Below are 24561 nucleotides of genomic sequence, written 5' to 3'. Positions count from 1 at the left end.
GCAACCTAACCAAACTAGAATGTCCGTGTCCAAGCATTCTCAATAAATGGATATCCCAATATGCATCCCGTACCCATGCGCATATCAAATCATGAACAGTAATACAATGTATCTAATCATGCAGTAAATCACATACCGACAGAGCTAGTCAGCAGTGCCCGGCACCGGTCAACGGCCAGTGACTAGGGGTATCCACCCGACGGTCCACATCAGGGCCGTACCATAGTCTACTCCAACGTCACCAACAACCGACCCCTGCCCTACTGCTCGATAGCTCTAACCGAACCATAAATAAATCCGAGAAAAAGCTATAAATAAACCCGATAAAATCATAAATAAATCCGCCCGTCTAGGAACCTAATTCCCAGGCTGGTTCGGCATCATTCCCAAAGGGAGTGGGGGCGATACAAACCCCCATAAGCTCACAACAAATAAAACTCTAGAAGCCTCGGATTTAATTTAAATTAAAACAAATTAATAAGAATAACAAATAAGGTTAGGAGCCGAATTAGAGTAAGGGAGAGAATAAAGTACAGGAAATCACTTGGTGTTTCACGGGAATTAAAGATCAGGAAGAGAGGGTTAAGAGCTTGCCTTTACATGGCCGTTCCTTGCTTTTCTTACGCACCCGCTGTGAAGTAAAACATTCGCTGGTAATAAATAAAATCGCGGCTTTAATTAAATAAATCTATCGTGTAATATAATTAATTTAGCCGTTTAAAATCTCACGTAAGCGCACCACAATTAAAATTTCAACGAGTCTCATATTTATTTTAAATTAAATCACGCTAATAAAATCCTCGAAGTCAGCTTAATAAATTAAATTTAAATCAAACGACTCAAATTTTCATAATTAATAAACGAGTCGAAACAGACGAAAGGAGGGTATAAAATACGAGAAATCACAGGGTTTCTCACGGGAATTAAAGAACACGAGGAAAGGATTAGGAGCTTGCCTGAAACTAGCTGATTCCGACCTCTCTCAGGCTCCCGAGGCAAATTAAATCATTTCCTAGCAAATAACACAACCGGGACCCAAATTAATTAATTTTAATAGCAAAAAATTTATAATTTAAACATGACATGCTTCGACTAATTTTTACTCACGTACCTGATCACTTCCTCTGCCGAAAAATTCCAAAATCCTTTATTTTTCATATTTTTCCTCTTCTTTTATTTTCTTCTTCTTCTTCGCCCGCGCCCACTGCTCCAGCGCCTTCTCCTTCTCCTTCTTCTCTTCTTCTTTCCTTTCTTCTTCCTTTTCTTCTTTCTTTTCGTCTTCTTCCTTTCTTCTTCTCCTTCTTCTTCTTTCTTTCTTCCCCGCGACTGCTACCTCCTTCTTCTTCTTCCTGCAACCAGCACACCAGTGGCGCGGCTGAGCTCCACCGGCCGCCGCCTCGACCAGCGCCGCCTTGCTGCCATGGCCGAGCTTAGCAAAGCTCGACCAACTTCTCTCCCTCTCGAGCTCTCTCTCTCCATCTCAATCTCTCGGCTCCCCCTGCTCTCTCACAAATCCTCTCTCTCTCTTTAGATTTCAAATATCAAAGTAATGGAGGAAGCTTCCTGAAAGCTCACGAGCACCGCCATACTTATTAAACAAATTAATTTAATTTAATTTATTATTATAGTTATATAATTATCTCTATTATTTTTATTATCATTTTCAATTTCTTTTTTCTTGGGATATTACAGTCTAAATAACATTTTAGTAATTCTAATTTAGAATAAAATGTAATTAAACAAATTAAATTGAATGAATTAATTTATAATTTAATCAAAGAGGTGAATAATTAGTTAAAAAATCAAAGCCAATTAAATTGATTTGTTCGGCTGAGAGGCTTTTGAAATAGTCAATTGGATTGACTAAGGGAAGAGACATAAAGGCACGTGAGCAAAGAATTAATTTATTAATAAAAGGGGTAATTAATTGATTGAAAAGTGAAGGCCAATTAAATTGATTGGAAAATTGATTTTCGGCTGAGGTACTGGTGTGTGAGATTTGTGTTGCAGATAAATATAAATATTACTATTATTATTATTATTATTATTATATGAAAAAAGAGCAATTTTTTTTCCAAATTATTTAAGACAAATTATACATATTTCTCGCACCATTTCTTATGAGTCTAGTAGGCCAGCCCAATCGTCCAAAGCCTAATAGGCCCAGACAAACTTGTTAGGAAAGCTCATACGTTGTTGAAATTCGAGCTCAAATCGCGGAATCAAGTGAGCTCCCAACAAAACTTCCAACGAGTTCTCAACGATATACCCAACGAGCTGCCAACAATGCTTCTAACTCGTTGGCCTAATCGTTCAGCTCGCCGGTCAAACTATTCAGCTCGCATAACAACATTTTTGCTGAATAACTAGAGGTAAGTACTCACTTACTTTTGTAAGGCAAATCGGATCTCTGGTAATACGGAGCCCACTCCTGATTTTATGGAGATGATAAAGACATCTTGTCTCCCATGATATCATCTCTACACTTTTGTATTTTATGTAATTGTAAATATTCCTCACTATATAAATAGGGGTCAAGAATACCATTGTAGGAGAGAGAAAAATGATAATAATATACTTTTACTCTTCCGAAATATCCAAAGAACAATCGTAAAGTAGGCATCATTATGGTCGAACCACGTAAAAACCTCATGCATACTTTCTATTCTATTCCTGCTCCTTGCATTTGGAGTTATTTACTCATTGCGGGCCAATAAATCACGATTGGCTGATTCTGAATGTTGATATATTTTAATTTATTTATTATTAAATTAAAAAAATTCAGATTAATTTAATGAAGCTAATAATGAAGATAGTGTATTCGTCAAAAACTAAATTATAAGGATTAGTAAAAGTATTTATAAATTTAATGTCTTGATTAATAACTTAAACTATGAAAAATCTAAGCACATTTGACCTTTATAAAAAAAAATTAATACCACTCAAACAATAGTTTTAACTAAATAGATTATCTTTCAATTGAGGATAATGAATTTCAAGTTGGGTTAAATTTTCTTACTGACTAATATTACGAGTTATGATTGATGATAGTATCATTAGTTATATGACGTCTTCTCATTAAATGAGAGGTGAAGGAAAAGTATGTGCTATTATCTCATTTACTTATCATCTCCTTCAATGAGATGGTACCGTCATCCGTTATAACTCCTTTCATCACTCTTTGTTACTTGGATTATCTCACTTTAAGTAATCAATAAATTTTAATGAAAAATTAATGATATTATTAATGATGGTCAATGCATATTAATGATAATTAAATTGTATTGTTTTTTGAATAAAAAAACATAATTCTTTTTAAGTATTTGTTATAGAAAAATTATTTATACACTTAAATTTGACGTAGTGATACTTTATATTGATATTTTATATTATGTATTATATTAATATAGAATATTAATAAATATATCAAATTTAAGTGTCTAGATAGTATTTTAGTAATTTTGATTTAGAATAAAAATGTAATTAAACAAAAGAATGAGAATAAAATATTTGAATGGTTTAAATATATATATATATATATATATTTTTGGGGGGAGGGGGGGAGACATAAAGTGAATTTATTATTTTCTTAATGCCAGCCAGCACGGCAAAAGGGAGTGTTAAAGTAATGGCTGTTTAATAAATATTATATTCTCTGTAGGACACACACAGCACTAACGCAATTAAAGTGGAACTTTTTTTTAATTAGCTTTAATAATTCATCTATTCTGTTTTAGGAAACAGAAAATGAAAACGTGAAAAAATATGTAAATAAAAAAATATAGAGATTTTTTTTATAAATATAATTTTTAATAAATAAAATAATAAAAATATTTATTTAATTTAAAAATAAATATAAATTTTATAATATATTTAAATAAATATAAACATAAAATTTATTATTCATAAACTATGATTTATTAATTAAAAATAAATAATATCTTAAAAAAATAATAAAACATAATACGAGTAATAAATTAAAAAAAAATCAAATATAACCTGATTAGAGACAAAAAAATTTCTGTTTCTAACATATTTGTGTATAAAAATGTGTAATGTTCTAAAATAATCTCTTTAAAAATATTTTTTTTTGATGTTTTTTAACATTTGGATATTGAAAACATTTGGAAAATTGTAAAACTAGGTCCCCAAGTGTTTCATAATTAGAAACAACCTTCAAACTTGGGATCACTGTTATTGCGCAGCCTCTGTTACTTGTGCTTTTGATTTCGATAGAAAAGGTAAGTCATAGGTATGAGGGTTTGTCTCACTGTGTAAAACGAGAATCGAACTCATGACCCATCAATGTGAACTCGATATGTCGTTTATTCGACCGCTCGACCTATGTTTTAGAGGCAACAACCCTCAAACTTAATATTACTAATTGTTCAAGTATTTTTTTTATTTTTTAAAATATCCTTCCTACATTTTATTTAAAAAACAATATTTAAAGAATTTTTTTAATCTGAATATATAATTTTCATGTCATGATAAAATAAGTAAATTTATCATTATACCAACCCAGATAATTAATTAAAATTTTAATGTCAATGGGACTTCTCTAGTTGTGAAATAAACAATCATTACATGTAATTAAAGATTTTAATTAATTTTAATATTACCAACTGATTTCCTCTCCAAGGTATTTGCTGTAATTTGTGAAAGCAATCAAGGGCAAATTAGGCATAGAAATTGCCTGGTTCATTCCTGGCCTGGCCCTGGTTGTGGCTTTTCTTAACATTAACAGTAATATACACATAAATATTTGTTATGTCGGATTTCCGCATTATCTGTTGCCCACACACACTCTCTCTCTCTCCCCCCACTAAGGCCACGACTGGACCACGCGATTCTTCCATTCTTCCCTCCAATTGCATGCTCCCCGAATTGAAAAGAAAATTTATGGGGTTTGGGTTTCCATCTCCCAATGAAGCATCCCTTCTTTGATTAATCACTGTCAACAAGTTCCAGTTTCACAACCCTCTTGGTGGAAAGTCGACGAGATTTATGAACTGATTGAATTTCTGAGCTTAGTTAGCTTTATTTCTTGGTGAAACACCCACTCTCCATCTGTCAAATGTCCAGGGGAAAACCACGCGAAACCCGAAGTTTTTATTGATCTGTAGATGAATCAGTTTTGTTTGCAATCGATTTATTTCTTTCTTCTAGACCCCACAGGCAGCTTTCAATCTCCATTTTCGCACCTCTCTACAATCGATCCTCTTTCCGTATTAAACGTGGCCCAAACCCCTCAGAACCGTGACCCACTTGCAGTTCTTGGCATCTTCTCTCTCTCGTCATCTCCTCTTCCGAGCTCTGACCCCTTTCCTTCCCCAAAACCCATCTCCCAGTGGTTGGGAACAATCCGACAATCTTCAGCACAATGACCCAGTTGGAGTTTTTCAAGAAATTCAAGCGCTCAGCCCCTCCCGAGCCATCACTGCGCATTCTTGTTTTCTTCCTATTCTCTATTTGCTTCATTCTCTGCTTCTTTTACTTTGATTATCGAGTTGTAACCAGAGGGTTCAGCTCCCTCGCCCACTCGGGCTATGTTGCGTTGTTTGGCTTTAATGAAACCGCTGTTTCGATCAGCGAGTTCAGCCTGCCGGAGTTTCTGGAAAAGGGCGGCGATGGCTGCGATTTGTTTGAAGGTAACTGGGTTTGGGATGATAGTTATCCTCTGTATCGCTCTGAAGATTGCTTGTTTGTAGACCAAGGCTTTCGGTGTTCTGAGAATGGCCGGCCTGATAATTTCTACACCAAGTGGCGTTGGCAACCCAAAAATTGCAACTTACCCAGGTTTAATTTTTGTTTTATTACCTTTTTATATGTAGATAGATGGATAGTTAACTTGATTAACTTGTAAACATACTCACTTTGTAAAAACCTTTGGAGTTTCTTTTATATTAAATTAAAGGCTCTCTGAACTTTTATTGATTTAAAATATGGGCAGAACGTGTTAATTTGTTGAAGCAGAAAAATAGTATGAGCTTAATTTCTAGTTTTGGTCTTGCTACTAGTTGAATGCGTTTTCAGTGCCCTTCCCTTGTTTGCTTTCCCTTCTATTTTTGAGTCAGTGTGGCGTTTCACCCATTGGGTTCGTCCCGAAATCCTAGCATACAGTTTCCAAATGTTGAATTGTGTGGTTAGGATGTTTGTCTATGCGTATTCGTTTGTTAATATATGCTCATCAAAGAAAGAATTTTAGTAGTCAGACCAATGGTGTTTTCAATCTAACCCATGCTTTTTCAAAGCGGACAAATTTTATATTGCATGTTCCATTTTATATAATGAATCCGATGAAAGATGTTGAAATTTTGTGCCGTTTTCCTCAAATGGAACTAGATGAGCTTATCAACTCTTCTTAAATCTAAGTTGGCTTGCTTCTTGGTTTAATTTGGTACTGGTGCAATTGGTTGACATATTTCTGTTTCCATGCATCTTGCTAAAGTCTTCAAGTGTGCATTTAGAATTCCCTCATTTAAAGATAAGTTGATAACTGAAGTTTCCTTCACATTTCGTTATATTTTCAATATGTTGGAAGGTCCTCTCCCAACCCTTATAAATTGGAGAGTCTCGTGCACTAGGAAGGCCCTATAGTGATTATTGTTACACATGCATATCTGGAATTCTTCATACACTGTTTTGTAATTTAAGGCTGGGATTGGTTAAATGTTTAGAGAGAGATGTTTCTTATTGTCAGTTCTCCTACTCTGAAAGCAGATTTGATGCAAAGAACATGCTGGAAAGGCTGCGGAACCGCCGACTTGTGTTTGTTGGTGACTCTATTGGGAGAAATCAATGGGAGTCCCTTCTTTGCATGCTTTCTCCTGGGGTTCATGATAACACTTCTATTTTTGAAATTAATGGAAATCCAATTACAAAGCACACGGGTTCCTTGGTGTTCGTGTTTAGGGATTTCAACTGCACAATTGAGTACTACCGATCTCCATATCTAGTTCAGCAGGTTCGGGCACCGGCTGGTGCTCCAGCAAAGGTGAAGACCACTTTGAAACTGGATCAGTTGGATTGGAGCTCCACACAGTGGAAAGGAGCAGATGTGCTGGTTTTCAATGCGGGGCATTGGTGGAATTACGAGAAAACCATAAGAGGGTAATATAATCTTTGTGGCATTCTTTACTTGGGGTTAGTTCATTCATGCATATGTACTGTTTTCACATTTTCATTCTTGTTCACCGAGGGAAACTTAGGTATATTGATCTAGAGATGGCAATTGGGCCGGAGTCAGCAGCTGTTGACCAGGTTTGCGGTGGGGATTGGGGATTCCGTGAATTTGTTTGTATCATAGTCAGGATAAAAGTTCATATATGCTTCCTCTCTCTCTCTCTCTATATATATATATATATATTGAATAATATAAGAATAGTGTTACCGTGTTATGACAAGTTGTAAATTATTTTTATGGAGTTGTAAACGTTATTTATACTCATGACACTATGGTTTATTTCTGCAGTTATTTTAACTTTATTTATATTGATGACACTATGATTTACTTTTATTGGTTTAATGGAATCATTGTAAACTTTGTTTATTGAAAATCTTGAGTGGTTTTGATTTCTTTTAATTGATTTGAATGGTTTTTGAACTTAACTTTTATGATTATCTTATAAGTTTTTTTAGATTTTACTGTTTATTGTTAGGTGTTATAACATAAAATCGATTATGATATTTGATCTTTTATGGTTTTGTCAGACATTGTTTTTTTTTTTTTTTTTTTGTTTTATGAAATTGATGATGAAAAATCTAGATCTTATTTTTTTTTTGAATTATTATTTGGTGATGATTGTTTTAAGGACAAATTCAGGGATCCTTGCTCCACATTGGGGCGGGGATGGGACTTGTAATTTATTTCCCCCAATGGCATGGGGCAAATGGATATTAGTGTTGCCCAAACCTGTAGGCATAGGGGCAGGGTCAAAGGTTATTTGACCAGAGTTGGGTCAGGTTTAGGAAATCCCTGGTTAAGTTTCAATCGGGGTCGGGGGGGGGGGGGGGGGGGTGATAATATTTAACATCCCTACCCCGCCCCAAACTCTCTTTCTCTATATATATGTGTATATTATATTTATAAATAAATATATAATCTATTCTATTAAACATAAAAAATATATAACAATATAAAAGAATATTATCTATTATATGTGTGTGTGTGTGTGCGTGCGCGCATGAATATATAGATTTGGGGTTTGGGGCACGCTACCCTGCCCTGCCAAATCTTATGAGGGAATGGGTTTGGGGTGCCACGACCTTGCCCCGCGCCCCGCTGGGGCAGGGAATGGGGTAAAACCTTTGCCCTGCCGGGGTATAGGGCGGAGTATTGGGGTTGGGGACAGGGTAGGCCTGGCCCGCCCCATTGCCAACCCTAATGAGTATGGGGTATCGGGGTCAAGGGGGGCGGGGTGAGCTAAACTCATCCCCGCCTTGCCCCATTGCCATTCTGATTCAGATTTGTTTGCATGAAAGGATGGAGTTACTGTGATTTCAAAATACAAATTTTCACTAGTAATGAGTACTTGTTTGTGGTAGAAATCATTAATTGAAAGCTATGATCTATGCTCGCTAATGTTCAAATCTAGAATACAAATTTATGGCTAGTCTATCTGAAAATTGATTGTATTTAGCTACTTAATGTTGACAATTTTAGAAGTGATAAGTGCTTTACTTATGTATTCTCATTTCTATTTAGAGCCTCTATCCCTCTTGATACTGTCTGTTCTTAATGTTCTCTAGAGCTGGACTTTGCCTAAATTAATGAACCTTGTGCCTGATAGTTGGATTCATTCACCTTATAGGGGTTGCTACTTTCAAGAAGGGAAGGAAGTGAAGATGGAAATGAGCATAGAGAGTGCATTTCAGAGGTCAATCGAGACATTGATTCAGTGGATAGACAATGAAGTAAACTTGAGCAAAACCCAGGTCATCTTTCGGAGCTATGCCCCTGTACACTTCAGGTTTGTCCGGTCATAGTTACTTTTGATACTTCATTCAGTAATTGTCACTGCACCCCCACAACAATTGGCCTCTCTGAGAAGTTGAAAGTTTAGTAAGATGTAACCTATGCATCCACATCTCACTATTTAAGTTTACTTACCAGTATAGTCCTCTTTAATATAATGCAAGAATTTTGGAAAGAGATCCTTGACTTTCTAGAGCTGTTAACTGGGAAAGTGAAAAATATCCTGCAGAATAAATGATCATGTTGGACCAGAGAAAATGAAATGGCTATATGGGTTTTATGTATTCTGATTGACTGACTGTTACATATAATATCTGCAACTGTCATATTCTTTATTGTCCTCCATGATGGATATCAATTTTATGGATGGTTTTACAGCTTTATGTACGTTCTCTCTTATTTGAGCTCACATTAGGAACATAGTGGTATCTTCTAACATTAGGGAGAAGAAACAAGTAAAAGACAATTATGTATATTTTGTCCAACTGATCATGATGTGTGGAGACAGATATTAACATGAGACTGCTACTCATGTATGATCTTTGCGTTGATTTTGAATTTCTATTGTAGGAGCTCAAGAAACCTTCCACAAAAGCAATATTTTGTGGTCGTTACACAACTAAAAGGAATATAACTGCTACTCTCTGAGGCATTGATATCTGTAGGAGGGAATTATCTGTTATCATATCTATGTTGAATACTGATCTTATGAGATGCTTATCGACATATAATGGAGACTTTAACTTATGCATGACTTTGCCTCTAATTTTATGTTATTTCAAAGAAATATCAGTCAATATTTGGACAATGCATCAAATATTTAACTTGTCTTGTGATTGAGACTGGTATTTTTGGTGTGGTGTTTGGAGAAATATAATAAATTCCATTAGTTTTTCATAGTTTGAAAGGGTCCTTTAATAATTTGAGAATTAGAATAGCTGTTAATAGTTTGAAAGGGTCCCTTCTGACCACTTTATTCCATTGATTGCGAGGGACTATTCTTTCTCTTTTTATGTTGTTTTGTGCAATTCATTGAAGATTTAAACATGTATGTGGATAAATGATTCTTTTGCATAGAGTGTGCCCCTTTCTATAATTCCTTTTACTATGATTTTATTAATCAAAAAAGAAAAAAAAAGAATTATAATTGCAAGATCAAAGCTTGTCAAGTTTGGTTTTGAGTTTCCTTCCACATAAATACACATTATATGTTAGATAAAGGTAAATTGCACTCATATCTACTGTGGTTTGTGCCATTTCCATGGATAACCTTTGTGGTTTAAAATTGTCTCTTGGGGTCCTTGTAGTTTTCTTTTTCTTTTTTTTTTTTTTGTTTGGACACTCTTTCCATTAGTTTTCTACATGGATGACACCAGTACTTTGAAGAGAGAGAGAGAGAGAGAGAGAGAGAGAGAGATCTTCTTCTTCATCTATTCAACAACTGACTTCTAAAGATCTCTTCATCTTTCTAATACTATACATAAATGCATACATATATATATAAATCACACACGATGGTCATGACCCTGGTGTTCAGCCCTTGTGCAGCACCCCCACCTCTTTGAGGCTGAGGGGAGGAGCCAGCCTTACCCCTTGAATGACGAGCACTATAACATGCAAATAGGCATCCTGATGGCAACATAAAGGTGAAATAATAAATGAATTACTTAGAGAAGTTTGATCTGATGCCAATGAAGATGAATTAAGGGAGGTATGACCTTGTGCTTAAGGAGTCAAAGTTATGTGAATGACATGGAATAGTGTGGATTCAGTCTTGGTGAGTTGCTGAAGTATTTCAACTCTCTAACTGATGGGGAAATACTCAAAAAAGTGAAATCACTAAGCTACCCCTAAAGATCAACCAATCTCATCCAACCACGTGTCTGACAAGTAATAGAGAGATGACATGTGTTCCTTCAGCCAATTCAGCTTTGAAGGATAGGCATTAGAATCTAACTTCCAGATCCTAATCCTAGAGAATTCGAGCTCGACATTATCTCTATCTGGTTTGATGAACTCTTTGCCAGCCTTAGATAACCAAGCATGGGAGTATTGGAGATAACTCCAAATATCTCGGCTTATTTCATCTTCAAAGAATTCGAGCCTGTCATTATCTCTATTTGGTTTGATGAACTCTCTGCTAACTGTAGATAACCGAGCATGGGAGTATTGGAGATAACTCCAAATATCTCAGCTCACTTTATCTTCAGAGATTCAAGCTCGGTGTTATCTCTATCTAGTCTGTTGGATTCGCATCTAGTTCAAGGTAATCGAGCCTGGGGATCTTGGATATGACTCTTAAGTATCTCGGCTCACTTTGCGTATGTATAAAAGTCAGCACCTCCACATGTAAAGGAACGAACTTAGAGTGGTCATTACACATTTATTATACTAATTTGAGCATCAAAGGCCATACTGGGATATCCAATCCTGCCATTTCTTATAGGTGCTCACATTGAGGCAAAGCTATGGTGATGGATCCTTTACCATCATCACTAACAATTGTTAATGTAGATAAAATATTTAGCACCATGCACACAGAAATTGAACTTGTTTCTATGCCCTCATTTCTGTCTTCGCCAACAAGATGTTTTCTTTTACTGATGAAGTCACTGGCTCTGACAGGGGTGGGGACTGGAAGACTGGTGGTAGCTGTCACCTAGATACGCTACCGGAACTGGGCTCATTGCCTGTTTCAGCCCAGACGTTGGTTCACTTGAAGATTGTTGCTGATGTCTTATCAGAATGTTCAAACAAGTCGCAGATGAAGAAAGCGGTTTTGTTGAACGTGACGTATATGACATCACAAAGAAAGGATGGACATTCGTCTGTGTATTATTTAGGGTCCAAAAGTGGACCAGCTCCTCTCCACCGACAAGACTGTAGCCACTGGTGCTTGCCTGGTGTCCCTGATTCATGGAATGAGCTTCTCTATGCACTCTTCCTCAAGTGGGAGTACAGGAGGGCACAAAATTTCAGAGAGATTTCTCAAGCTCCAGTGTGATTGGTGATGGGAGAGCCCCATTGATCTTGTCAGCATGTCTTATGGGAGGTTATAGTGCCTGGTTAGATTGTGGCTCTTCTGCGGTCCATACATCTCTAGTTCTCCATGATCCGATCTTGTTTGCCACATCATTTTGCAGCTTCTGCTGAGAAAGGGGTGTGAAGTAGTGGAAGTTGAGGGGTTAAAGAAGCAGTTTTGCCCTTTGTGCAAATGTGAGGTCTTCTGTAGATTATTTAACAGCTTTATTGGAGATGCAATTAACAGAGATGGTGTAGAAATTCATGTTGTTAGATTTCCACTATTGCCAAATGCCAGCAGTTAGTTCTGCAAAGGCAAATGAAGTCGTGGGGCATTTGAATAGATTGAGTTTCTGAAGCAAATTCCATAGTGACAGGAGATACAAAGATACTGTTTGATTCTTGTTATCACATACTCTCATTCATACAGGCGTTAATATCAAAATATTGAGCAATCCTTGACATTCTCAACTGTATTTTTATATATGAAGTGATGTCATTATTATTTGTTTTTGTTCATACCACATCCATGAGAAAGCAAGACTGTAACATTATGATTATTGGGGTGTATTGGTTGCTAGTATACCATGTAAATTGTACAATAAGTTGAAGGATTGTTTCTATCTTTGGCCCATTTATATGGCAAGAATGCAGAACAAGCATTCAAAGTCTATCTTGCCCTATGTGATGTGTTAAAAGTTGACGACAAGTTGTTAAGATGGAGCTCTGAGGTACCCCACCAACACTGACCCTTGTAGTTTATAAACAAAAATTGTGAGATAGATGCTGAGGAACCTTTTCATTGTCTTGGGTCTGTGCTGCAATGGTAATATTCTCAGGGAATTAATTATGCCCATTTTTCTGTCAACATCAATAATTCTTTGCTATTTATGTTTCCTAATTTGAACTTTTTTAAGTATTATTTTAGTAGGTTTAACAATTGGTGAGCTAGAACTTAATAACTGACTCCACATGGTGGGATTAATGCTTGATATGTTGTTTTATTATTTTAGTAGGTTTCTTTATTTTGCATAATTTGAGTTTAAGTTTGAAGCCCTTGTTACCTGATGGTAGGGAATGTGTAAAAGTTTTATAAAGAAATCTTCTCTGCCCCTAAATCTCATTGCTGCAATGAGGATTGTTAGAGAACTCTGTACCATGTGTGCATTTTTTGCCTGGCAGAGCTGGAGGTAACTTGGTTTTCTTCTTGGGAAATCAACATAAAACATTACTGCAGGTACCTACAGATTGTGCAAGATTTAGTTATTCTTTTTTGATAAATAAGATACGATTATGCTTTACTTTTTCTGATTTTAGTGTATTATTTTTCTCATTGTCCAATTTTAATTCCCCTCATTGAGTTTATATTTCAATTTTACAGGTTTATTTCTGATTCATGTCTAGAAGCTAAAAAGAATTTTGGATCCCGTGAGACACTAATGATGGATGATAGCAAATGTATGGCATTAACCTTTCTACAGGTGATCAATGATATTTTATTGAAAACATGTTGTTTCCTTCTCATGGATCATTTATATTTTGATTCTCATATGGATTTAGCTAGCAAACCCTATTTCCCTAGACCTGGTTGGTGTTTCCCATTGCAGGATAATAAGCCGTTATTCACCAACATGAAAAATTGTCTCCAAGCATTCAACAATTGAAGAGCTTTAATTGGGAAGCAAACAGTTAATGAAAGGAAGGAACAAAATTTCATCGTAACAAGGTAGCTTATGCTTCCGTGTTTTATCGTGATTAGCAAAATTATTTCTACTACCTCTCAGGGAGACTAACCAGGTGGTCATCAAACAGGTACTGCTCATAGCTGAACTGTACAAACATGAGTGCAGAGTGAACTGCAATCTGGAAATGGAGATTTTAACAGTTTCTTAGGCAGGTGCTGCAATATGAACTGGATTTTTTTTTTATAATTTCATAAAGCATGGATATAGGCTGGTCTCTAGAATATGTGTTAAAGGTGGTTTGGGTATGTGAGATGATGATAAGTAGACACTCCTAAGGATAGTGGATGGAATGGCCAAGCTTGTAGCAAAAAAGTTAAAGACGGATACAATAACCTCTTACAAAAGATGTGCTTACGGATCAAGATGATTACAAGCTAAATCCATGCAGCCAACCTACCTCGGATTAAGGTTTGGTGTTTAAGCATGGCTATAAGCAAGCATTGGGCAATGAATGGATACCATCGCTACAGGTCTTTTTATTGGATTAACCCCGTAGTTGCTGAGGGTTCGCATGCTGATATTTGGATTGCATGGACCACTTAAACCTGGCAATTCATTTATAGAAGCAATCATCTTCGTAGGAAAAGCCGTCTTTGTTTCTTTGTTTTCCTTGCTCTCTCTTTCCAATGAGAGTATTTCATACTCAACTGGTAATCTAGGTTCTCGCATTGGTTCCCGCAACGGTGTGGGGACTCTAGTTATGAGTTCTTCTCTATTTGATTTTTTTATATTGGCGTTTCTCTTGTTTTTTATTGTGTAACCTCTTTATTTATCTAATGTAGTCTATTTGGGACAAATTATTTAAAAGATTTTAATAAGAGCCCATCCCAAATGTAACTGAAAGCCACAAGCTACATGAGAAAGTGATGGTGGTGAAGCACCAAACGATGTCGTGCAGCTTTGCTGAGTGGATGGTTGCATGTGGCAACTGCAAGTTGCCATGTGACACCTGTTGAATGGTAACATGCAGCAACCATCAGCTATTCCTTTGAGACGCCCGATTGTCTTTTTCTCGATTGCTCTCTCTACCTGTTTGCCTTTCTGTTGGAATAATTGATCGTGTTGCACGATCTGATCTCAGCCGTTCATCCAAGCTTTATGAGATGCAATCCCAGCCATCCATTGACGTTTTTAATCTCACTCTTCGGGATATGAATCGTCGGACAAAAAGAAAGAAAAGAAAAGGGGGGGAAAGAAAGAGAAAGATCGAGAGGGTTTTCGCCTTGGCTTTGGGCTAGGGTTTTTTGGTGGGTTTCTCTTCCGCATTCTCTGTAATTGCTCTTTATAGATTTATTTTGTTCTCTGGTTCGATAAGATTCGCCTCTAATCTGTATTAGTGATTTTGGGGCATTTTTGTTAGCGAATCATTGTTGTACAGAGAGTATTTGTGAGGGTTTGAGGGTGTAATCTCCGATTTATCTCTTTAGTGCAATGAGCTATTCTCACCAGAGCTTAATGTGGACGTAGCCTTATTTTAGGTGAATCACGGTAAAAATCATTGTCTCCCTTTCTTGTTTCGTTTCTGTTTTCATTTCATCTGTGTATGTTTGTTATTGTACTTCCTGTCTTTGCTATCTTCAATATGTGATTGAACGTATACTGTTATTACCCTAAAGTTTGTGTTATCAGTTCTCAATAGTGGTATCAGAGCCATGTTAAGATTGGCTCTTAGGGTTTTGTAAGTTCAATCGATTTTTCTTTCAAATCTTGGGTTGTCGTCAGTTTGTGGGTGGTCTAGGGTTTTTGAGAGTGCTTGTTAGCAAGTGTTTGTTGTGTTGGTCTCCGTCAGTGTTTAGAGCCCCTTAGGTTACCTTCGTGCAAGGTGAAGATAATGTCTCCCCGATTTGAAATCGGTATATTTGATAGTAAAGGAAACTTCAGAAGTTGGAAAAAGAAAATGAGTGTTTCTCTCTCATCATAAAGTGCTGATAGCACTTGAGGCGGATGATCGAAAATGGTCCGCTGATCAACTTGCAAGAATCGATGAGATCAGAGAGGAAGCCTTTAATCTGATCTTCATTCATTTTGGTGACAATGTAATTCGAAAGGTAGATGGTATGTCTAATCCTCTAGACCTCTGGAATAAGTTAGATTCATTGTTTTCTGTTATAATTGCACTTAATTTAGTTTACTTGAAAGGCATGCTGTTTAACTTTAAAATGAATACATCTAAGTTAATGGATGAGAACATAGACGAATTTACTAGGCTTGCATTATTACTTAGAGGTACTAATCAAGCATTAGGTGACACTAGTGAAGTTATGATTATGTTAAATTCATTACTTGATGACTATGAGGTTGTTAAGCATGCATTGAGATATATTGGCATTGTACCTAGTATGGATCTTGTAATTTCGGGCATTAAGGCTAGGGAACTGGAGTTAAGTACATCTAAAAAATTAGGAAATAATTTGTTTGTAAAAGGTAAGAATGAGAAAAAACACTTTATAAGTAACATTGATTAATCTGGTAGGTCAAGGCAAAAGGGTAAAAAGAAAGATAAGAAGGGTAGGCAAAAATGGAAATGCTATCACTATGGAAAAGAGGGACACATTAAAAAGTATTGCCATGATTTTATCAGAAAACAAAAACAAGGGGGAAATACTAATACAACTGCTAACAACTCAAATTGCTAACAACTCAAATTGCTTGGCTGAAGTACTTACTGTTTCTGATTTTTCTGTTGATAATGAATGGATTATGGATTGGGGTTGCTCTTTTCATATGTGTCCTAATATTGATTGGTTTCAAAATTTTAACAAAGACACTGGAATTGTGTACATGGGTAACAACTATTCCTGTAGTGTTAAAGGCATAGGTAATATATCTCTTAAATTGCATGACAACAAAACTAGAACCTTAACTGATGTAAGATATGTTCCTGGCTTGAAAAGAAACTTGATATCTCTTGGCACTTTAGATGAGCTAGAGTTTTCTTAGAGAGCAGAAAATGGGTCTATGCATGTGTTTAAAGGAGATGAATTAATCCTAACGGGTGTTAAGAAAAATGAATTATATGTTTTGAATGGTTGTTATTTTTCCTCTGTTAATATGTATTCTGCATGGATTGCTAAAATCGATAAGACAGAATTATGGCACCTGAGACTTGACCATATGAGCCTGAAAGGTCTTCAAGCACTGTCTAACCAAGGTTACCTTGGATCAGTGCCTGTTGGATCCCTCGATTTTTGTGAGCCATGTGTTCTAGGAAAGCAACACAGGTTGAATTTCCATAAAGAAACTCACCTAACGAAGGTATGCCTAGAATATATTCATGTAGACTTGTGGGGGCTTTCTCAGGTCCCTACTCACGGGGGTAACAGGTATTTTCTATCTATAGTAGATGATTTCACTAGGAAGGTCTGCGTTTTTCTATTAAAATCTAAAGATCAAACTCTAGAGAAGTTTAAAACTTGGAAGAACATAGTTGAAAATCAAATAGATAGAAAGATTAAAGTCTTAAGAACAGACAGTGGTCTGGAATTCTGTAACAAGGAATTTGATGAATTTTGCAATACCCAGGGAATACTTAGGCATAGAACTGTTAGGTATACACCCCAGTAAAATGGGGTAGCTGAAAGAATAAATCGAACCCTACTTGAAAAAGTTAGGTGCCTTTAGCATGCCTAAGTTCTTTCAACTGCTGCCCATTTAGTAAACAAAAGTCCTTCAACTGCCCTGAGGAAATATGGACTGGTAGGAAATTAAATCTTAATTACCTTAGAATGTTTGGTTGTGAAGCTTATACTCACAAGTCATAAGGTAAATTAGAACCTAGGTCCACTAAGTGTGTGTTTGTTGGTTACCAAGAAGGGACCAAAGGCTTTAGATTATGGGAAAGACAATCTGGTGGTGTCATATTTAATGAAGCCATTTTCCCTTGTAAAATTCAAAACATAGAAGAAACCAACATTCTAAGAAAATCAAATGATTATGTTATCTTAGGAGTGTCTCAAATTGAGGTAGAGCAAGCTGCAGGAAATAACAACTTGCCAGCTGCTCCCACTGCAATAGAACCTGATCTAGAAGGTGTGCCCTTGCCTATGTCTAATGAGAATCACACCTCTGATCATGATGATGATCAAGAGGAACAAGAAGATGACCCTGACATTGAGGTGGAGTATCATGGCTCACCTCAAGATTTCAGTGACTATTGGCTAGTCCGTGATAGGAGCAGGAGGGTTACTAGATCTCCTGCAAGGTATGCCTATTCAGACCTAGTTTATTGTGCCCTAGTTGCAGGGATAGAATTAAGGAGTGGTGAGTGAGCCTTCCACTTATGAGGAGGCTGTCAGCTCCAGGGAATGCACAAAGTGGCAGCAGGCTATAGATGAGGAAATGACCTCTCTTAAAGCTAATGGTACTTGGAAATTGGTCCCTCGACCACAGAAACAAAAACTGATCCAGTGTAAATAGTTGTACAAATTAAAGGAATGTATGTCTCTTACTAACCCAATTAAGTATAAAACAAGATTAGTGGCTAAGGGGTTCACTCAGAGGGTGGGCATAGACTACACTGAAATTCTCTCCTGTAGTTACATTTAAAACAATCCGCATGATACTTGCTGTTGTTGTTCAATTTGATTTTGAACTAGAATAATTAGACGTTAAAACAACATTCTTGCATGGAGACTTAGAGGAAAAAATTTATATGGTTCAACCTACTGGATATATTGACTCTGATAAGTCAGAGCATGTTTGTTTACTGAAAAAATTCTTATATGGCCTAAAGCAATCTCCGAGACAATAGTATAAAAAATTTGATAATTTTATTCTAGGGATTGGGTTTATTAGGAGTTGATATGATAACTATTTTTATTTTATTCTCTCTAATATCCCTGTTTACCTATTGTTATATGTGAATGATATCCTGTTAATTAGCAAGTCTAAGTCTAAGATCAATGAATTAAAACAAATGCTCAACACAAACTTTGATATGAAAGACTTAGGGTTACCTAAGAAAATTTTAGGAATGATAATAGAGAGGGATAGAGGCAACTTCAGCTTAAAGGTTCATCAAAATGACTATTTAATGAAAGCTGTTAAAAAATTTGATATGCACAATTGCAAGTCAATGAGTGTTCCATTAGCCGGACATTTTGTCCTAACTAAATCTCAAAGCCCAACATCTAACTCAGAAATTATTAAAATGGAAAATATTCCATATGTTAATGCAATTGGAACCATTATGTATGCCATGATTAGTACTAGACCTGATCTAGCTTATGCTATTTCCTCCCTTAGTAGATTCATGTCAAATCCTGGTAAACCTCATTGGGATGCACTTAAATATTTACTAAAACATATAAATGGTTCTGTAAATATTGGACTGAGCTATAAGAAAAGATATAATACTCTTGATCTTGTTAGGTATGTAGATTCTGACTTTGCAGGTGAAAAAGGCACTCGAAAGTCCACTACAGCTCTGTTTTTCACCTTGTGTGGAAACTTCATCAGCTGGAAATCACAGTTGCAGCCTTTGGTTGCGCTGTCTTCTACTGAGGTTGAGTATGTAGCAGTGACCAATACTTTCAAAGAGGCTGTGTGGCTTCAAGGCCTTATTTAGGAGATCCACCTGCTTCAAAGCAAGGTGGCGGTGTATTCAGACAACCAAAGTGTGATTCATTTGTCCAAGAATCCAGTCTACCATGAACGCACAAAACACATGGATGTCATGTATTATTATGTTAAGAGATTTAGTAGCTAATGATACTATAATTATACTGAAGGTGCTTACAAAAAACAACCCAGTAGATATGGGTACAAAGGTACTAACTGTAACAAAGTTCAAGCATTGCTTGAACTTGTTGCATGTGGGTATTGGTTGATCAGATCAGCCAGAGCTGTGAAGGTGAGAATTGTAGCATGTTGCACTGTGTGAGAATTTTGGGGGTTCACCTATGGTTTGATGCTTCAAGGTGGAGATTGATGGTGGTGAAGCACCAACGATGTCGTGTGGCTTTGTTGAGTGGATGGCCATGTGTGGCAACCGCAGGTTGCCATGTGGCACCTGTTGGATGGTAACACGCGGCAACCATCAGCTGTTCCTTTGAGGTGCCCGATTGTCCTTTTCTCGATTGCTTTGTCTGCCCGTTTGCCTTTCTGTTGGAATAATCGATCGTGTTGCATGATCTGATCTCAGTTGTTCATCCAAGCTTTATGAGATGCAATCCCAGCTATCCATCGACGTTTTTAATCTCACTCATTCGGATATGAACCATCAGATGAAAAGAAAGAAAAGAAAATGAGGGAAAGAAAGAGAAAGATCGAGAGGGTTTTCGCCTTGGCTTCAAGCTAGGGTTTTTTTGTGGGTTTCTCTTCCTCATTCTCTGTAATTGCTCTGTATAGATTTATTTTGTTCTCTGGTTCAATAGGATTCGCCTATAATCTGTATTAGTGATTTTGAGGCATTTTTGTTAGCGAATCATTGTTGTACAGAGAGTATTTGTGAGGGTTTGAGGATGTAATCTCCGATTTATCTCTTTAGTGTAGTGAGTTCTTCTCATCAGAGCTCAACGTGAACGTAACCTTATTTTGGGTGAACCACGGTAAAAATCCTTGTCTCCCTTTGTTGTTTCGTTTCATTTTTGTGTATGTTTGTTATCGTGCTTCCTATCTTTGCTATTTTCAATCTATGATTGAACATATACTGATATTACCCTAAGGTTTATCTTGTCAGTTCTCAACAGAAAGATTTGGAAATTAAGTTTGGTGGTGAACTAAGATAGATGTCAATCCTGGTTTTTGGCGGTGGAGCCTATCGCACTTCCACCATATCATCAATACACACACCAATATTGACACCGAAGGCAATTTGGTTATCATCCCCCCATAGCTTCTCCCTATCCCAAATAATTCTTTTAGTGATCATTCCTCAAACTCCCTTGAGTACTCATTGTGCGTTTAGACCTAAATTGGATCAATAACCTGCCAATAGATGTCTTCTACAGTTCTAATGCACCATTCTGTTATTTCTTTATGTCATTGAAAAATAAAAGGATACTTTGAGCTTGTTTTGTTAATGTCTCGAACCTGATCTATTGAATGTAAGGCGCTTTTGTTTAGCTGCACCTGGCAGTTTTGTTTGAAGAAGGGGGAGACTGCATGGTATTCACTGGTACCTCGATGCAACTGTCAGGAGTTGATTTTTGTACAAAAGCAGAACATGTAGTTGTATTCTACTACTTGAAATTAGAGCAGTCCAGAAACAAGAGAGTTATCTGTGTGTGGTACCAATGCAAACGTTGATTCTTTTCAGGAGTAGAAAGTAACTCTCGAGTCGGAGAGGTAGTAACAATGGTCAATTACTTGCAGAGGCAGTTGCTTGTTTATACATTCTACGATTTGGTACATTTTACCCTGTATATCAAATGCTGAATTTTGAATCTTCCTAAGATAATATAATGTCCATTGTTCTTGCCTTATCTCTTTTGGTGCATAATATTCTCTTTGAAGAGTCAAAGAGCCCTTCTTTTTCTTTTTGGTATGTATTTATAGTTATCATGCCATAAAATGGCTCTGAATTTACAGCATATATCATCCAATGCTATAAATTTGTATATTTGCCCAAATATCTTTTGTCATGTCAAAAAAAAAAAAAAACAAAAAAAAAAAAAAAAAACAAAAAACGAAGGGCTCCAACAGTGGCAGCAAATGCTCAAAATGTTTTAAGTTAAGCTACTTGGTCTGAAAACCAGCAACTTCCCCAAGTTCTTCAACCTTTGTTGCTAATAATTCAACCTTTTTAACCATCTCCATCATTAAGAACACAGAGCTGGCCGCAGCAAGTCCACCATGGTCATCTGCTTCTAGCTTGTAAGGAGAACTGACCCGGCTAAGCTCTAGTTTCATTGACTGCAATTTTGGTGCTATCAGCGCTTTGGGCTTGCACCTTTCCATCTTCATGATACTCTCTCCAAGCTCTCTCAGAATCCATCCGAGCAGCGACCCTACTGCCTCACATGGTTCTTGAATTGACTGTCTTAAAGCTGAGGAAGGCTGTTGATGAAATTTGAATAAATGTTAACCATAATATTATATATCCATCAAAAAGTGTGTAGGCGTCTGATCCAGACCTGTAAAGATGATTGAAGACACCCTTCCAGCGCAATAATGGAAATAGCAAGCTCTCTAAGAACATTGCCAATTTCTAGGTACTTGTCCCAGGGATAGAAAAGTCCAAATCTTCCATGCCAAGGTTCCCATCTAGCAAAGTTCGCCTGAAGGATACAACCCGACCCTTGTAAGCTACTCAGTTGAGATCCTTATCATTGATTAAAAGAGGCTTATAATTATGAAGCAACCATTAGGGGTTCAAATTCTTTATACATAAATAGTTCCAGTGCTGTTATACAAATCTTTTACTCATTTAGCTTGTGTGGCATAATGAGCTAACAAGAATATACCAGTGATTCCTCGTTGGCCTTTGAATATAACAATGATTTGCAACTGGTGAATTGGGCACTGCACTGGCTTTCCTTCTCATCGACTGGTTTGAAATACTCTTCCAGGCATCCTACATTGATCAGCAAAAGTGTTGCAGATTATTGCTCTACTTTCTACTTCAAAGATGTACAATATTTGATTATTTTAAGTTGAAAAGTGGAGAAAGATGATCAATTTTTTGGAAAAATTAAATGAAAAGAATTATCAATTCTTGAAGTTATTCAGAAGCTTCAAACTAGATTCCGATCTTTTGCATATGACTAAAGCTTAAGAATTTGAGGTTCTTATTTTTCTTGAAAGCGTTGAAGATGTGAATCAAAAATCTTCACTTAATTGAGGACTTACCTTCAACACAGGAAGCAAGCTTTTCGAACTTGGAGGCCAAAGAGTTATGAAGCTCATCACTAGCCCAGATGGGGAACAGGAGCAAACTTGTGAAGATGCAGATAGTGAACCCCATACCGATAGTTGAGAGCCGTTCACGGGCTAGATTCATGATCTTTTCAGCTCGCAAACCAGATACCACTACCAGGTTGAAGGTAAGAATGAAAATCAAGGCTGCATATTCGTATCTCCTTTTAATGGTTGGAACGTATCGGAAGTATGCTGCAGCTGCACCTGCTCGTGATGAATATTATTTTATTTTGTTAGATTAGTATTTAGTAATGATATTGCCGTTGGGTGATGGTGTTGTTTGCACTACATGCACGACATATTAGGGATAAAAAAATAAGTCTAAGGTGTACAATGATTCAGAGAAGCTGTTAACTTGTTGAATCTTTACAGTCCAAAGCTCAAGCACTAACGAATTCTCAAATTAGAGTTGGAAGTAACCCTTTTAGATTCTCACTGCATGTTGAGATTGTAAAAGTATCATGCTATAAGTTCACTTCACCGAAATTATCTGAATTTCATGTTCTGAGTTCTGACCAGTGCTGCAGGCTGTAGACCTAATAGTCGTAGCCTCCAATTGTAGAATTGAGGCCAAGATGGACAGACTCTGAGACAGTTTGGTAGGTCTTAAGAGTAGGTATATCAGGAAATTGATTTAAAACTTCTCTTTAGTTCTCCAAATTTTGTTAAGGGTTTATGTTACCGTCGTCTGTTTATTGGAAGGCATGCAGGTCTAATGTGCAATTCACAAACAAGCTTAGGAAGAGAAGAAAATTATGTAAAGAGACAGATTATAGATGATTGACATGTACTTACCAAAAACGAACACAGAAGTGCCAACAACAACTACATTGCCAATTCCACCAACTACATCAGCCAAAATTGCCGCCAAACATCCTAGTCCACCACCCAATATTGTCCCAATTCCGCGATTCAAACCTTTGCTAATTGTAGCACCTGATATGCACGTTATAAACCAAAACCAATCAAGTTAACACATTACTAAAACAAGAAAAAGGAACTTCCGGAGCTGAACCATTTTAGTAAGTGGTTATAGAGGTGAGAAACCTGCAGTGAATTCGAAGATCACGACGACAGTCATGATAGCCCACATTGCATTTTCCCCAACTTGCTTGTACACTGGATCAAGGAGATACAGAAGTGAAACCAAAACCAGGGCAATTCCAACTTTGACACTGTGAATGATTCTTCTCGCATCATGCCTAGCTACCAGAGAAGAAACACTAGACAGAACAGCAAATTGAGATTTCTTATTCTGCTTAGGAGTCGTCCTTTCATCTGGTATAGTAACTATTACTGCACTCATGCTTAAATGTTTCCTTTTAACTCTTTCTCTTTTTGTCTTGATTCACGCATTTCTGAGGAAGTTGAGTTGGAGATGAAACTATTATATACTAGGCGACATCCCGTGAGATACAGGAAGTGGGTAGGATATAGGCATACATCCTATAGGATGAAGTGGCCACCTGCCCTTTGCTTTTCTAGCCATCGGTTTGTCCAAAAAAAGAGAAGCAAAAAAATATCACATATCACATATTTTTCATATGTACTTATAATCATCACCTAAAATTTGAATTAATTTGTGAGCTTATGTGATCCCAGTGGAACACACACTTGCCATTGCAGTTGGCAACACCTCAAATGCAAATGCTTATTGTTGATGGTGATCACCTATTGTGGGTTCAACTGTAGATCAAGGACCTAGAATGCTGCCTCTTATCTCACTCCTAGGTACGGTCGACTACAGTACTAATGTATCAAATAATCCCACGATATTGGTTCGTGACAAACCGAGTTTATTTTTTTGCTGATAAAGATACCGTCGTCCGACCTATAACTCCACTATACTATTCACTATCATTGCCTATCTTGTCATCTTTTGTGGAGGGATAAAGTGGTCTTAGTGTCAATTTTGTGACTTGGTTCAGTAGGTGATCATCTATTAATTTAATGTCAAAC

General features: G+C 36.7%; 2 protein-coding genes across 3 annotated transcripts; one reads left to right on the top strand and one right to left on the bottom strand.

The window, feature by feature from the left end:
* The first annotated feature begins 4780 nt into the window (after window positions 1–4780).
* LOC127786965 (protein trichome birefringence-like 10) lies at window positions 4781–22807 on the top strand. Of its 2 annotated transcripts, XR_008020087.1 has the most exons (7): window positions 4781–5799; window positions 6724–7113; window positions 8814–8972; window positions 13073–13235; window positions 13380–13479; window positions 13606–13724; window positions 13811–22807. XR_008020087.1 is itself a non-coding variant. In XM_052314775.1 (4 exons), the coding sequence occupies exons 1-4, from the start codon at window positions 5384–5386 to the stop codon at window positions 11979–11981; spliced, it is 1344 nt and encodes a 447-aa protein (XP_052170735.1). In that variant the 5' UTR covers window positions 4781–5383; the 3' UTR covers window positions 11982–12632. The 2 variants fall into 2 exon arrangements, 1 of the variants encoding a protein (XP_052170735.1); XM_052314775.1 differs by lacking the exons at window positions 13073–13235; window positions 13380–13479; window positions 13606–13724; window positions 13811–22807 and adding an exon at window positions 11603–12632.
* LOC127786967 (aluminum-activated malate transporter 8-like) lies at window positions 21421–24035 on the bottom strand. The gene is made up of 6 exons (XM_052314776.1): window positions 23650–24035; window positions 23398–23538; window positions 22534–22806; window positions 22149–22258; window positions 21819–21962; window positions 21421–21741 (listed from the first exon to the last, which is right to left on the bottom strand). The coding sequence occupies exons 1-6, from the start codon at window positions 23906–23908 to the stop codon at window positions 21421–21423; spliced, it is 1248 nt and encodes a 415-aa protein (XP_052170736.1). The 5' UTR covers window positions 23909–24035.
* Window positions 24036–24561: the final 526 nt, after the last annotated feature.

The sequence above is a fragment of the Diospyros lotus genome, chromosome 12 (assembly GCF_014633365.1).
Source record: "Diospyros lotus cultivar Yz01 chromosome 12, ASM1463336v1, whole genome shotgun sequence".
NCBI lineage: Eukaryota > Viridiplantae > Streptophyta > Magnoliopsida > Ericales > Ebenaceae > Diospyros > Diospyros lotus.
This window is presented reverse-complemented; position numbering and strand designations above follow the sequence as displayed.

Excerpts from the sequence above, each read along its gene's own strand:
- LOC127786965 (XM_052314775.1), top strand. The coding sequence starts at position 5,384 with ATGACCCAGTTGGAGTTTTTCAAGAAATTCAAGCGCTCAGCCCCTCCC. Across the intron at positions 5,800-6,723 it reads AAAAATTGCAACTTACCCAG|ATTTGATGCAAAGAACATGC; the intron begins GTTTAATTTTTG and ends CTCTGAAAGCAG. Across the intron at positions 7,114-8,813 it reads TACGAGAAAACCATAAGAGG|GGGTTGCTACTTTCAAGAAG; the intron begins GTAATATAATCT and ends TTCACCTTATAG.
- LOC127786967 (XM_052314776.1), bottom strand. The coding sequence starts at position 23,908 with ATGAGTGCAGTAATAGTTACTATACCAGATGAAAGGACGACTCCTAAG. Across the intron at positions 23,539-23,649 it reads GATCTTCGAATTCACTGCAG|GTGCTACAATTAGCAAAGGT; the intron begins GTTTCTCACCTC and ends CGTGCATATCAG. Across the intron at positions 22,807-23,397 it reads CACTTCTGTGTTCGTTTTTG|GTGCAGCTGCAGCATACTTC; the intron begins GTAAGTACATGT and ends CATCACGAGCAG.